At 44.5% G+C, this 16,168-nt stretch overlaps 2 protein-coding genes across 2 annotated transcripts; both read right to left on the bottom strand.

Moving 5' to 3' along the window:
- Positions 1 to 344: 344 nt before the first annotated feature.
- Positions 345 to 7,118, bottom strand: SYNJ2BP (synaptojanin 2 binding protein). Its single transcript, XM_054400137.1, has 4 exons — positions 7,055 to 7,118; positions 3,731 to 3,867; positions 2,129 to 2,224; positions 345 to 672 (listed from the first exon to the last, which is right to left on the bottom strand). The coding sequence occupies exons 1-4, from the start codon at positions 7,116 to 7,118 to the stop codon at positions 529 to 531; spliced, it is 441 nt and encodes a 146-aa protein (XP_054256112.1). The 3' UTR covers positions 345 to 528.
- Positions 7,119 to 9,123: 2,005 nt separating this feature from the next.
- On the bottom strand, positions 9,124 to 11,292 carry LOC128981430 (disintegrin and metalloproteinase domain-containing protein 21-like). The gene has a single exon (XM_054400219.1). The coding sequence runs from the start codon at positions 11,290 to 11,292 to the stop codon at positions 9,124 to 9,126; it is 2,169 nt and encodes a 722-aa protein (XP_054256194.1).
- Between the last annotated feature and the right edge of the window lie 4,876 nt (positions 11,293 to 16,168).

Here is a 16,168-nt window from a genome sequence, read left to right on the forward strand (position 1 = left end):
CTGATGATTTTATCTGTGAAACCACAGAATCACTTTTATACATTCTTCTTAAGGCATTTATTTAGCAACAACCAACAAAAATTCAACGGAAAAAATAATATACCCTCTGCATTGCTTCTCTTTTACTCATGGTTCAGAGAAGGATCAATAATTTCAAGAAAAATTCAGTGGAAATAAGGCAAAGTCTCTAGAAAATGTCTTTGAATTTAAAACCACCTCAACCCCCCACTCCCTTTAACCAAAAGTTGCGTCTTAAAACTTGGAATAACTGAATGTGTTTTAAAGTTCCTGGTGCAAAATAGAGGGGGATGGAAAAACCTCCTCTACACATGGACAATCTCCCTTCCACTTTTCCTCTCTGCTTCAAAAATCCACCCTGCAACAAAATCAATAAAGAACATCAGCAGCAGCTTTATGATAGGCAATGATCCTTTTTGTCATCAGTCTGTGGTAAGATTGTTGATTCTCTATCTTTAAATTACATCATAGCTGTGTAAAATACGCAGTGATATCCAAAATGTGAACTCTTCACATCCGCTGCCGATGCCTCAGCAAGATCCAGACTGCTGCTGCAGCAAGCGCCAGGCCTGGCACAAGAATGGCTGCTAGGCGAAGCCCACCTGATTCTCCATCATCACTTCGATGACCCACAGGGCCATTTTGTGTCTGCAACTACAAGGGAGAAAAAGAACATTTGTGTCAGAGCCCATCACAGGAGAGCCCCCAGTTCTGTGTCAGGACCAGGTGGTTCTGTAGAGATGTGCAAAATCATCTCCCCAGGCACCTGTACACTCCACGTATGGGAGGGTTAGAACGGCTCTGGATGGAACTGAGCTTTACTGCAGTGTACCCAAGTCATCACCAGGCACCCTCATGTTTCTCTGCCACTTTGTAAACTAGGACTCATAACAGCTGGAGCAGGGATAAACACATACCCAGTCATCCCTTGGAGTACTCACCACACCATTTCCTGGTGTCTTTACCAGATGAAGGGCATAGCAAATTCTCTGGTTTCCCTACCTGGCCTCTACACTGGTGCAGAAGATTTCCTCTTTTACTAAAGGAGTAGAAAAGAGACCTCAATTCACCTGTCCCATTCAGCATGCTTTGGGCTGAGTATTTCCTTTGTCAACTTCAATTCCAGCCAGGGGTGTTCAAATTACAACAGTGGATTAAGGATTCCTTTATTTCTATATCCAAAATGGTGCCAATACATTTAAATTACAGCAGCCCATGTTTCATAGAATAATAGAACCATTTTGGTTGGAAAAGACCCTTAAGATCATTGAGTCCAAACAATAACCCAACACTGCCAAATCCATCAATAAACCATGTCCCTCTGGACCACACCTGCACATTTTTTAAACACCTTCAGAGATGGTGACTCAGCTACTTCCCTGGGCAGCCTGATCCAATGCTTGACAACACCTTCAGGGAAGAAATTTTTTCTAATATTCAATAGAAATGTTTTATGATGCAATTTGAGGCCATTTCTTCTTGTCTTATTGTTTGTTATTCGGAAGAAGAGACCAACCCCCACTTTGCTACAACCTCCTTTCAGGTAATTGTGGAGAGTGAGAAGGTATACCCTCAGACTCCTTTTATCCAGCCTAAACAACCCCAGTTCCCTCAGTCACTCCTCATAAGGCTTGTTTCTAGATCCCTTACTAGCTTTGTTGCCCTTCTCTGGACACACTCCAGCACTTCAACATCCTTCTTGCAGTGGTGAGCTGCAGGCAAATCTCAACACAAACACAAGTGATGATCTCTGAAACAACAAAGGAGTTCTGTCTCCAGAAAAATGTTAGCCCTTGAAACAAAACTAAAGAACTTGAGATTCTGTTATCACATACAAGCCTTTGCCACTGAGAAAGGAGATCTTTGAGAAAACATACCATACTCCAGCAACACAAAGACTCAGGGACTTCAAATTCACCTCATCAGTGATACTGCTATAAACAATGCATAGATGGTTACAGCTCTGGTCAACTACAGAAGGCCATAGTTCAAACAACATCTTTACATGCATAGTTCACACTGAGCAGCTGGACATGGAATTTTTCAGTCTCATGAAAGAGAGAGCTATGAATCACAGAAACCAGTGTAAACTGAGCCAAACATAACCTACCCTGTGCTGAATTTTGAGGCACACGTCATGGCCTGCATTCCTGAACAGTTCCACAGCATCCTTGTGCCGCAAATCCTTCAACTCTTTGCCATTGACCTAGCAAAAAAAGGAAAAGGAGAACCAGTTGCTGAAGGCAAAAAGCAAATTTTTAAAGATGCAGGCTAACACAGGAAGGGGATAAAAGTCTTCCTCTTTCACAAAATTCTGTATTTGGAGAAGTCTACTATAATTATCAAGATCCATGTTCATCCATTCATATTACAGATTATTTTTGTATTTTGACAGGTAAGACGAGAAACTCCCAGCAAAAACACAGAGGTAATGAAGAAAGCTACCTAGAAGCAAAATCAGAATATGAGAAGGCAGTTGTGTCAGTAGCAGCTTCTTATGCTATTGCTTCACTGGAAACAAAGCAAAGGCATAATTCTGATTGCTAATGAAAATAAAAGAGCAGCTACAGCAAAATGATTATGAGTCTCTTTCCCACACTGTTCCCTCTACTGGATTGCTTTTGAAATCTTTCTGTCTGAAAGTGTTGTAAACATATATTTAAAAGCTTATTGATGTAGCAAAACAAAACAAAAAAGGACTCACATATATATTGGCATCCACTTGAAAGTGTTAGGTTTTTTGCTCATTTAAATTAGTATCTCATGGCAGAAGGTTTTATAACCTATTTGACTTCATTCACTATCTCATGATACTCACTGTAATTTTTCTTTTACATCCTCATTACCCCTAATTGTATCCCATGAGATCACATACAGTGCCTCCCTTCTCTTGATATTTAGACTCCTCAAATACATGTAAATATTAAAGTGTCAAGAAAAGATAGGATAATATTCTGCATTTAACTTAGTATCATTTTCTGGATCAGTAATAGGCTCTGACTAGTGCAAGGTTCTCTACAGAAGCAATAAAAATTACATGTGGAACACAGCAAAAGTATAAAATAAAATTAAGGAGTATTTAAAATATCAGATCGCAATAGGAGAGGCTACCTCTTCACTCATCACTTTGTAAAGCATATTATCTTCTATGATTGCCAGCTGTCTGAAGAACCAGCAGGACTGAACCTGCTGACACTTTGAAACACTTTTAGAAAAGAAGCAGTCTGTATTATTCCTGGTAAGCTGAAGCGAAGAGTTTTAAGGCCTAGAAGTTATATAGCCTAAAAATCCCCTGAGCAAAAGGATCATTAATCACGAACTAGTAGTCAAAAGATCAAAATTTAGAGGTGGAAGATCTTTATTTACATATGTGCAAATGACAGTTCATTATGAGCAAGAGGTCTGATGGATCCTAAAACCATAGGGAAGCAAGTCACAGAAGAAATAAAAATGCAGCACAAAAAGAGTGCTTCTGAGACAAATCAAGAAGGCAGAGGCGATGAGCCCATATCTACAGGCACTCATCTACCTGGTACTCAAATCTCTCCCTTAGGGCACCAGGACAGCTCCTCCATGGAGTTGTTCAGCATCATCTAATTGCATTCATCACATCCTTCCTCTCTGTGGACTACAGTGGCAAACCTGCATCTCATATCACATCATTGACCACAGCATTTCAAGAACACACAGGGCGACAGAAGAAAGGGCTTACCGCTAAAATTTTATCTCCTTCTCGTAAGCGGCCATCAAGGTAAGCTGGCCCATCCTTTTTGATCCAGCTGACATAGATGCTGTTGTCGTTGGGAATGTACTGCCGATCTGTCCCACCAACGATGTTGAAGCCCAGCCCTTAGGTAAGCCAAAGAGAAAGGTGATGAGAAAACGCTCAAAGCTCCAGACAATCTTGCTGTTGTTGGGAACTCTAACCCGCCATGTTGTCCTGTCTCTCCACCACACTAAAACTCACAGCGCACAAACCCGCATCATTTTTTTCCAATCATCACTAGAAAAGTTATTCTCATTAAACTAGTCTTCAAAGCAGAGGAGAGACCCTGAATGCCTGAGGGTGGAGATGCTTCATTCCTTAAAGTATCCATGAGCTGTTTTCAGGTGGGTGTTGGGGAACAGAGGGACATGTCATTATTTTTGGAGTGCTGATTCAGCCCTCAGCAGGAATACACCTCTTCAGCACAGCATGAAAGGAAAGGAAAGCATGCATTATGCGTTGCACAGGAGGCTATAGTAAATCATTACCTTTGAGCAAGAATTTCATGAGCCGGAAAACAGTGAGGAAAGGCAAAGAGCATTAGATCCTGCCTACAGATGAGGAAAGAGGCAAGTGGAAGTGTGTGACCAGCAAAAGGGCACCTACAGCTCAGAGGGCTCCCCTTTCCCATCTCAGGAGCTGGAACTGGCATCCCTAACCTCCAAGAATAAGATGAGTTTAGATGCAACTACTTCAAATGGTGTATAATTGCTTCAAGAATTTAAAACATGACAGGAAATAGAGACAAAGTTATGAGATTTAAAGCTAAATGCAAAGGAATACACATACATTAAAGAGAATTGATGCTCACTTCACATTTTTGTTATGTTTCATAGTGCTCTTTAAAGCAAACCTCAACTATGAATCTCTAGCTGGAATCACCTGCTGGATTAAAGTGCAATTAAAGATTAAGGCTTCTTGTTTCACTGAAATTCAGAAGAACAAACTGAATTTCGAATCTGGAAAACCACAGGTTGCAACAGCACTTTCCCCATTGCACAGGCAGTTTCTCTACAAATAATGGTAAGTGACAAGGGATGGAAAAGATTCCCTAAGAAATGGCTTGCAATAAAAAAGAAAGTCAATGGGGAAAAAAAATTAAATCCAAATATAAAATCCAAGTAAATAGAGGGAAAAACCAAAACCAAAACTAACCCTTTTCTCCTTCTGATATAAACCAGTCATCCAAAACCTACTGTCAAGAACAGCTGAAGGCAAATTCTCCCCACATTCAGCCAGGCTGACTGATATATTTTCTCTTTCTTTCTTACTTTCTCTCAAAGCTGTGACTAGAAACTTCTAGAAAGAGAGTTGCAAATGAAAGTAAACCCACCTTGTGCCTGCTGGGAAGCAGCACTTTAAATCAGACATAGATCAAAGGATGTACAAGATGAGTCATGCTATTTTAAGTGTACATCCACAGCTGGGAAGTAAAGAAATATTAACAGCAACCTTGCCCCACCTTTTTTTTTATCCCCTTCCTGGCAGCTTCAGATAAATGAAGAAAATGGAAGCAGCAGCAGTTTGAAGAAACACTGACATTCCAGCCAGAGTAATATCTGTTTCAGGAAGGGACAATTGTGCACAGCATCACCTTTTGATGGAAATTAAAACTAAAAATTGCCAATTTTTTTTTTTTTTTTTAAATCCACAAACCTGAAGCAAATAGTCTGGGAACAGGGGGAATCAATACCACAGAAAGTGCAAGGTTTAATCAACACTTATTAAAAAGCCAGAAAGAAGTAATCAGAGTTTCAGAATACATTGAATCGCTCTCACATATATAAAACACCTCAAATATATATATATATGAATGATAAAAGTATACATTTTACAACTTTTCACTTATGATTGGAAACTAATCAAAAGTCACAGCTTTCATAGGCAGAGGCAACATGAGATCAGAGCAGATCTTTGTGACACAAAGGCAGGAGGTTCATGCTTGACTAAGTATTCTCAGGGCTTTTCATTTTGACTTTCCTTTCCAGAACTTAAACTTCCACTCTGTAAGTTTCCTTTCCAGAACTTAAACTTCCACTGGCTAAAAATATCTCCCCTCCACCACTTCTTGAGCTCACTCTTCCAGTTCACGCAGCCATAGAAGGAGACACAGCACAACCAATAGAAAAGGAGTAAAGGGAAGAAGAGAGCACATGGCACAAAATCCCAGGTCTGCAAGCTACCCGAAGTGGAATGGCAGGGCTTTAAACTCAGGTTCTGGGCTAAACTTCTGACCTTCCCTGTATGCCTTATTTACTCCCTTGAAATTTAAAAAGTTCCTCAAAAAGGCATTAAGATAATCATGACTGGCAGGATTAAGAGAGATTAAGTAATACTGGAAACTGAACTGATTAAGTTAGTTAGCTTTCCATAAAACCATTTTTCTCCCTATTTTTGGCCTAGTAGTTCAGAAGGAAATTTGAACGAGACATACACACACTGCTTGGCCACTGTAAATAGGTTCACCTCCTCAGCAGACTTTTGCCAGAGATGTTTAGCGCCAGACCTACTTTAAAAAGTTGCAGTCAAAATTCCAGATAAAGAGCACACTTCTTGAACTGCATCATAAAGCCTGTAATAATACAAGGGCAGACAGGTGTCTGCAGGCTTCCATGAGAGCACAGGCTGCTGCGGCAGGGAAAGCAAAGTCAAAAACGTACCCCACAGACTGCCCTGCTCCCTTTCACTTCCAGTCTGCATTCCTCTCACTCACCACCCCGACGCCCTCTCTTAATGCTACCTCGAACAGTTAATGCAAAGCTGACGCTACCGGGTAGTATCACGACCTGTGGACACTGGCCCTGACGCTTTCCAAAAGACCCCTTGATTTTGGGTATCCAACACGGCTGAGTGCAAAGCACCTGCAGCTCGAAAGCAGCGGGAGCTGCTCTGGAGATGACAGCTCCTGGGAAAACCAGGTGCGAGTTGTTCCACCCGAGACAGCAGTGCAGCCGCTGCTCCCACCAAGACAAAGCCTGACCCCGCCAGCTCTCCCGCTACGCCGGTCACGGGCTTTCCCCACGGCAGGAGAGGCCGCTGGCGCCAGGAGCCTCCAGGCTGCCGCTCCAGCGCCTGGCATGGAGCACTGTGCTCGTCGTCCTCACCGCATGGACCCTCCCGCCACCACCCCAGAGTCTTCTAAGGTGTCCCCCACCAGCCCCCACCACCAGCCGCAGCGGTCTCACTCCGGCCTTCCCGCAGGCCTCGGCGCGGCTGCCCCATCCCGGGAGGCGCCGAGGGCCCGGCGAGGAGCGGCCGCCTCCGCCGTACCTGAAGGTCTGCGAGTGAGGCTGATGAGCTCCTCCGAAAAGCCGCCCGCCACGCTGCCGTTCATGCTGCGGCCTGAAGGTGAAGTCAGCTCCCGGAGCAGCCTCTTTCGTTTCTTCGGCCGCCGCCGCCGCCGCCGGAGGGCCGCGCCGCTCCGCGGAGCACTGGGAGTTGTAGTTCGAGGCCCGCCGCGCCGCCCGGCTATAGGGCTGCGCCGCCAGCCAGCGTCCCCGGATCGCCGCGGGCACCCCGGGAGGAGCACCGGGGTCCAGCACTGGCTCGTGCCCGCGGGGCCCGGTCCTCAGTCGCCCACCGCGGCAGTGCCGTCGGAAGCGGTGTCAGTACGCGTCCAGACAGCGGTACATCCTTCGGGCTGCGGTACAGGACTTCTCCCTCTTGTCCCCGAATGCCCTCTGACGGGCTCTCACCGCAGCGGCGGGAGCCCTCCCTGCCTGCCTGGGTGGACAACACTGCGTCCTCCTGCCCAGAAGCACCTGCTCCCACACAGCACCTTTGCCAGGCCCCGCTTAAGGGCCCATCTGCTTTAGCCAAAAAGCCGCAAAGAACTGCACATCAGATCCTTTTTATTTTACATCCAACCCCAATGTAACCAGACCTTTTTGGATGCAGAACACATTTTTTTAAAAAGCGTACACAGAAAAATGGGTATTCTAAAAACATAAATGTCATACTTGGGAGGCAGTTTAGTATCACCATTTGTGGCCACCCACATCTTTTCTCCCAAATATTGCAAGTGTTGGGGTACTTATCCTGCCTTTACAGTATGCTGGCTAAAAACACGGTCTTTTGCTTTCCAGCTACAAGTAATTCTCTTGGTAATAGACAGGTGCATTATATAGCCCTCAACTCAGAAACACCTGTCCTTTAAAGTTTTCACTGTAAATCTGGACTCCAGCCTTCCATTTGTGCTGATCTGCTTGGAAGATCTAGTAATTGCTATTATATTAAAAAAAAACCCACTTATTGAATGGTATTTCCACATCCCTCCTCTTTTTCTCATAAGTTAGATGCATTTTATGATCTTGAGTTTAAAAAAAATTAAAAATACAATGTTTCTGTGTGGCACTAAGTAGAGCTGCAAGGACAATAGCTTAAGAAGCAATCACAAAATGAAGACTCTATGAGATAATTAGCTAAAGCATCTATCAAATATTGCAGAAATTCGAGGTGAGAATGACTGCACTTGCAGAATAGTTCCAAGTGTTTTAGAAATCCAGGTAACTTGTGCAGCTTCACAGACTACTCTTCTTAGAGACAATACATAGCACTGGAAAGTTTCCAGAAAATAAAGACAATTTGCTCTTGCAAAATGTCTGTTTTGGTGTCACTACACTCTTGATGTGCATCTGTTGGGTCAGAAATACACCTACCAGCATGATCTGAATAACACCTCACTGTCTCACAAAATGAAGACCCTGTTCCCTCTGGTGTACCTCCCTCCTGAAGGGCTATTCCCTGGAAACAGTTTGGAAGGGCTCATGCCACAGACACCCTGCAATACCTGTTTCTTGCAATACCTGTTTCTTGCCTGCTTGTGTTGCTACAGATGTGAATTAAATGGAGCAATTTTTTGTTTGTGGCTATTAATAAAGGACAGAAGCAAGATGTTCAGAAACATCTCTCTTCCTGAACTGAGGAAAGCTTGGGAGGAAGGAGGAAAACGGAGCAAATAACTTACACTTTTCTTAAGAAGTTTGCATTTGTAAACTGTTGATATGAAGCATAAAAGCTATACCTATTGCTTACCTACCTACTTCAGTTTAAGAGCTCAAGGTGCAAAGAACAGCATGCCTTACTGCCTGCATTTATTAACTTAAAATAAACAAGGTAACATTTACTCCACATTTAATGATACCACATGAGATTAGAACTATTGAGAATGTGTTGAATTATTCCGATGAATTTTCAGTTGGCTTTGCTCAAGAGAGGTATCACTAAGAGCATCCAAAACTGCTGCTTGTTGGTCTTTGGCAACTGCTTTGTGGTTGATTTTGATGCACCAGTTGGAGTTCTCCTTTAGGAACTGCTGGTGCTTCTAGTATTTGAAACAACTACCTTAGGTGGATTTGGACCTTTTTCTTCCTAAACCATCCCACTATTTCTTGTTTGTAACATATGATAAGGGTTACACAAAGGATAAAGGGGAAAACAAGACTCAGTAGTATTTTTACTATTTTTTCTGTCTGAAAAATCTCCCTGGGTGGAGGAGGTCCACTGTCAATGCTACCTCCAAATCCTTCCTGTTCACAATATGGAGGATCCCATCCATACCAGCAATGACAGTTCTTACGGTTGTTACACACTCCTCTGCCATGACACTTTGTCACATTACAGTCGTAGTTCAGCAGTGATACACTGGTACACGTCCTATTGATACAAAGCATATCCCTACCACATGGTGTGCCATCTTCCACAGCTCCCATGTCAGCTATTGGCATCCCTACATGATAGTCAAAACCCCAACACTTTTTATCTCCAACAGGGGTTTGGACTAGCGTTACATGGTTCCGCAAGACAGGTAACTTGTGTATGTTTTCACACTGGATCCTGCCACATAAGATGTTCTCAATGCTGCATTTTGTGAAATGGATATTGTTACGAATACCACAATTCCCAAACCGGTCACCCTGAGTATTCACTGCTTTGAAGCAGTCTAAAGGAGCAGGCCTGGCTTGTTTGCCAAAGAGATCTTGGCACTGCTTGCTGTGGGAAGAGCATTTTCCTCGATAGCAGTAAGAACCACCTTTGCAAGGGGTTCCATCTTGTACGTATACATCTGGCAGGCACTGAGGGGAAGTCCCATTGCAATACTCTGGCAGGTCACAGTCACCAGTACTAGCTCTGCAAAGTGTTCCTGCTGGAAGGACCTGACAGCTCTTACAGCATTTTCCAGAAGCACAGACTGAACCTTTAGTAAACATACAGTTTGGGTGACAACAAGGATCCTTTCTGCAGTCTGACTCTGAACCACAGTCACATTGCTCTCCACTTTCTACTATCCTATTCCCACAGTATTCACGCTTCATGGTGTAGTAAGTGCCAGGTGCTGGTGGCTGACGAATGCAGTTGGAATCACGCGCAAGCTGGTTAAAGTAGTCTTTGTAACTGCAGTCACTGAATGCATCAGTGTCGGCACTGCTTTCATACATAATGCATTTCTCTCGTCTGCATTTACAGTTCTTTTCGTCATGCTGCATCCCAAGAATATGGCCCAGCTCATGAACAAATGTGTTAACAAGCAAGGACAATTTCCTATCAGTGAAGGAAGAAATTGCTGATGACCACTGATTATCACATATGGACCCTACATAAGCCAGCCCCAGGTTCTTTCCAAACCTCTGAAAGGCAAATAAGTGAGCGGTATCATGGGGCATTCGTGGAGACAGGTCTGACCTTCGCCATTTGTTAAAATCACTAAGTGTCTTCGGGGCAGAGTCAGTAATGTTTATAAAGTTGGTTTTGGTCCAGATCTCCAATCCGACAAGAAACAGCTGAACAGAAAGCTGTTTATACAGTGAGTCCCCAATGTTGATGATTTCTAGGACTTGCCTCAAGACTTCAGATTCCTTCCTGCCTGACTTCACAAACCGCACGTAGTCCACGACCACTGCTATCTTCACATACCTGATGTGTGTCCACCAGTCCTCCAGCGTCTCCTCCTCCTCCACCTCGGGGGCCTTGAACCAGGGCAGCGAAGCCTTTTGGTGCTGCATCCCCACCAAGTTCGGCCCACAGGTGGGGCCCACGGGGCTGCAGGCCGCCTCCATGCGGTGCAGGAGGTGCCGGTACAACGGATCATCGGGGATGGGCTCGATCTCGTAGGTGCCACCCTCCACCCAGAGAACGCCATGGAGGCCCCTGCCGCAGGTGCTGAGGGCCACTAGGGAGCCGGGGCTTCCCCGCACCTCGCCCTGGTAGAAGCAGTCGTCCTGCACGAAGGGGTGCTCCTCCCAGCGGGCCCCGTCCTGGCCATAAGTGACCAAGGTGATGGGGCGGGAGACCAGGCCCCGCCTGGGCCGCAGGCTCAGCACCCGCGGCTGCCCCGCCAGCTCCAGCCAGTAGGAGACGGCCGGGGCGCTGGTAGCGGCCCGGGGGCTCAGCTGCCGCGGCATCGTCACCCATGTAGCAGTGACACGCAGCCCCCCTGGTGAAAGGTCCCTGAGGGCAGCAGGGCACCCCGCCAGGCCCAGCAGTACCAGCAGCCCCAGCAGTGCCTCCATGGCCACCCCAGACCCTGGTTTGTGAGGGCATGGAGTCTGGAAGGACCCTGCCCCGGGTAACCACCCCGAGGCCTCCAACTGCCGCTCGCTGAGGAGGGCCGCAGCGGGGAGGAGCCGCAGCACCGCTCCATAGGAGCGCAAGCCCCTTTCGGCTTCCCCCTGTGGAAGCAGCACCCTGCTGCCTGGGGACACATTTCAGAGGGCTGCAAGGGTGCCTTGAGAGACGTCCATCCTCTGCTCTTTGAGCATGTACAGAGGCTCCTGTGGGGAGGAACAAATACATTACCCTACCATAAAGCACATTCCCAGTTTTTCATAATCTTAATTTTCAAATTAATGGGTGTTTTGCCTTCTGAGCAGACACAGCAAGGAGGGGCCCCAGCTCAGCTTCACACTCCGTGTCATGGAAGTTTGTGTTCAGCAAAGGGATCTTTTGGTTAGACTTCAAGGGGGGAAAATCTGTTTTGAGAGCTGAAAGGCTGGCTTTTGCTTTGTTTACTTTTTTTATTAAAGAGTAATCTGTGAGTGGAGATCAGGAACTATTTCAGCTCAGAATCACGAAATATTTGGCTGGACGAGACCTTCCAGATCATCTAGTCCAACTTTCAATCCAGCCCTGCAAGGTCACCACTAAACCATGTCCCCAGGTACCAGGTCCACTCCCAATTTAAATACCTGCAGTGGTGGTCACTCAACTTCCCCAGGCAGCCTATTCCAGTGTTTGATAACCCTTTCCATGAAAAACTATTTCCTAATATCCAGCCTAAACACCCTCTGGCACAGCTTGCATCCATTTCCTCTAGACTTGTCACTTGCCACCAGGGAAAATTGGCTGTCCCCTTCCTTGCTCCAACTTCCCCCTCAGCCTCCTTTTCTCCAGGCTGAACAATCCCAGCTCTTTCATAAGGACTTGTGCTCTAGGAAATATCTGGAAAAGCTTAAGAACTGAAATGAATAAGAAGTACAGAAACACCAGTTCTCCTAGGTGGTGTCAGCACACCTTGGTGCCCTTCCTTCACATGTGCCTTACTATAGCTACTACAGCTATACACACACCACACACTCCCTCCTAAACAAAAAGGTGGAACCAAAAAGGAATTCACTTCCAACATGTTCAATAATAAAAAGACAAACAGCACAAAGTATAAAAGCATAAAGCCTATCCACGCCACAACTGCTACACACCTACAGCAAAGTGCCTTAATTACAGACATCACTGATGCAATAGCTGTTTTGTCCCACCATGGCCTTCTGAAAGGATTGTGCTTGCAGACCATGGGGAAGAGAAAGCCTCTATCTACCACTTGGCTGCCATCCCCATTTTAGGGAACAGCTCAAGGCACAGCTCTAAAAGTGATCCGGATTGTGGTAAGACAGGATGTCCTGTGCAACACAGCTGTGCACACTATAGGTTGGGGTTTTTTTGGCATGTACTGCTGGGATTCAACACAGACACAGCTGTTATCTTTTGGGAACTGTTCACAACTTTCTTTTCGGCAATAAAATATGTCTGGGATGAAGTCCAACCTGCTATGGCCCTCATCCTTCCTAGCTGCAAGAGGTACACCCTCCCACCGCATCTCAGGAATCCTGCCTTTTGGCACCAGCTTCTGGGTCCTGACCATCCCCCCAGCACAGACAGCAACACTAAATATTTCCATCTGTCCAAGACAGGCACTGCCCCTTATGAGGCTGAGCAGTGAAAGAGCTGGCAGGGTGCTGCCTTATGCCTCAGGGCCTTGAGTGGGCTGGTACCTTGAGCTGAGCACACAGCAGGCCTAAACAACAGCTGTGGAGGTCACCAGCAGTTGTCCAGAAGGGCTTCAGATTCTGTGAACTAGCAGCATGCTCATGGCCAGCATTAGTAGCGTACCTCTCGGCTCCTTCTAGATATCCATAGTTGTATATGATTTGGAATTTATTACTGCTTTAAAGTGAACAAATTCGTGACCCCTATTAGCCTTATTAATTTTAAAATTATGTAAGCTCTTTTCTGAGAAGTCTTTTATGTGCAGTTGTTGAACAATTGCCCACTACTTTTTCAAGTATGTTTTGCATCCCAGCACTGAACTACATCAGATTATGTCTTTTGAAATTAAAGTAACCCAGACCATAGCAAGAGAAAAATCTTCTTACACAATCTGCATGCAATGTTTGTAGCACTATTTTTAAATGCATACTTCTGCTATGTGATCACTCCTTAAGTTATAGAAAAGGCCCTACTAAATCACTCTGCCAGTGTGCTGGAGACATGCCTTAGTGCCAGCTCCCTGCCCTCAAAGTTGCCTACTACTTTCTTTCCGTTTAAATAGTTAGGCCTAGGGAGTACTTGGGCATGAAGTGTCAACCTACGTTTGCAACACTGTGTTGAGCATCTAAACAAGCTCTTCAGCATTGAGGTTATGTAACAAGGGATGACACAGGAGGGTTCATTTACCAGAGCCTTGCACTTCCATACCAGATCTAATCAGGTAAACATCAATGGGGAGGAAGGGAAAGATTCCAACTATATGACAATGACCAGGTTGGAAGAAAAAAAAAAAAAAAAAAAGACTGACTTCCCAGTAGAGCAGGGGAAAAAATACTGCAGCAATCCATAGCTATTTCAACTGCAGAAACAGATGTTTGGAAGGTCTAATGGTATTTTCTCACCTTTCTATTTTTTCCTCCTATCTTGTAGGCTTCTGAAATTTCCAGTGAAGATGCAACCTTCCATGGAACTGAATCCTACTAGCAAGACATCAGCCTTCTGAACCACAGGTTGAAATCCACTGTCCTGGCAGAAAGAAATGATTGTGGAGAGATGAACACATCGTAACTCATTCAATACATCGTAACTCATTCCACTGGGAAAATTTCTCCCCAACACTCATCCATCTATGATCCACATTGGGCTACAGAAGGACACTAGGACACTTGCTATGTAAGTGACCATTTGTTCCATGCATGATTACAGGACCAAAGCAACATTTTATCAAAAATTCACCTTCCTCTCCAAGACAAAAAGCTGCCTTGATCCTTGAATGCCTAGTTATTATCAGATGCTTTGCCACTGAAAAAACAGCAAAAACAATTGGGAAAGTGTATCATGTCAGCTTTTGTTCAGAAGCAATCTATTGCTCTAGTGAAGCCACAATATTTTTTGCACAATGTATCTTCACTTTTTTTCCTCACCAGTAACCTCCATGTCTCAAAATAAAGCTAGTATCTCCCCCTTTGCCTTGTCCCTCCTCCTGCCTACCTTGCTCTGAGTACACCATGTACTGACTGTCCAAATGGCATCTTTCTTTGCTAGGAAAATGTTACCAAAATGCAAAGTATGGGGGTGGAGCAGCAAAGACTTGGTCAGACCTTAGGGGTAGGTTGAAAAACATGGTATTTCTGCTGCATCTGAGGCAGCACTGGCTTGACACAATGAATTGAGGTAGCCAGACTGCCCCTCTGCCTACACTCTGGCTGGAGTTCTGCATATATGTGCATAAATAAAGAGATATATACATGTATGCATATCTGTTCCTGTGCATACATACATTTTTAGGTATTTCCAGGCTCTCAGGACAATGTTTCTATTAAGAATTCCAGGTCATTTTTAGCTCCTTCCAAGCCCATCATTTAGGCCAAGAAACTTTTTGAAGTCTGAGTGACAAAAAAGTAGAGAGAAATCTCCTGTACAACCAAATCTCTCTTTTATGCAAAACAAAGTGATGTACAGGGCAAATTTCAGAACTACCTGCTTATTTCCCTTTCATCTGTAAGCTTTACAAATACCAAAAGTGCTTTGAGGGACTCTGGACTTCAGTGCTTAGGCTCCAAACCAAGAGACAGCATCTAAATACCAGAGACAAGACTTAAGATTCTCATACACTGGAAAACATTACTGACCAGAAGATAGCTGCTTAACAGCTTGTTGACAGTAAATTGCTTGGAGTTTAACAGTAATATCTGACAATGCCACTGAAGGTAACAGCAAAGCTCACTTAGCTGATAAAATTATTTCAGAGTATCTTGTCCACAAGTAACAGGACCAGAAGGTATTTCAGTCCCTCATATGGCAAATCTTCAGCACTGAAGGACAGCTACTGAGAAAGCAACAGGCTCATTGGTAACATCTCTCACTGCTTTCTAATCTAATTCTCTCAGGAAAGGATGCTCTCTCTCAAAGACACTTATCACATTCTAATGCATTTTTTCCATGCATGGAAGCCATTTTCTATCCTCTCATTATCTTAGATGGGATGAGACCAGAAGCCTCTCCTTTGTAACACCCTCCAACACCAGACAATACCAGGTACTTCTGCATAAAGAAAAAAAAGCTGTTAAGAGATGCAGATGTGAGGACAGTGTGCCCTTTAAGTTCCACCCTCATCTCTGAATCTCCTCAGATTCTGAGCACAGAATAGAATGATTCAGTCTAAATGTAACTCAAATTCAATTTCATTAACTTGTCTCTTGATTTTTCTACTACAAGAGAGACCACGAGTTCTCTACTTTCCTACTTGCTTTGCAGTGCTTCTGCTTTCTAAAGGCTCAGTATTTGCCTTTTCTTTCCAAAGTAACTAAAGTCTTGGTCCTCCCAATGGCTTCATAGGAGAAACCTTCTACTCATTTTATTGCTCCTCCTCAAACCTCTCTCCTTCAGGAGAACTTCTTTCAGACATTGAGCTGTGCAACACACTGTATTTCAGGTGAAGGCTCTTGACTGATAGAATACCTTCCCATATTAAGTGCTCTAGCATCCATTTTTGACCACAGCTGTATGTGCCTTCAACAATAAGCAAGATCTTAAGATCTTCCTTCTGCTAGTAATGTTAAATCTTTGTGGTGTGTATTTGAGTTTTGATTTTCATTACAGTGCAGTCTTGTCATCTTTCTTACT

The sequence above is a fragment of the Indicator indicator genome, chromosome 4 (genome assembly GCF_027791375.1).
Source record: "Indicator indicator isolate 239-I01 chromosome 4, UM_Iind_1.1, whole genome shotgun sequence".
NCBI lineage: Eukaryota > Metazoa > Chordata > Aves > Piciformes > Indicatoridae > Indicator > Indicator indicator.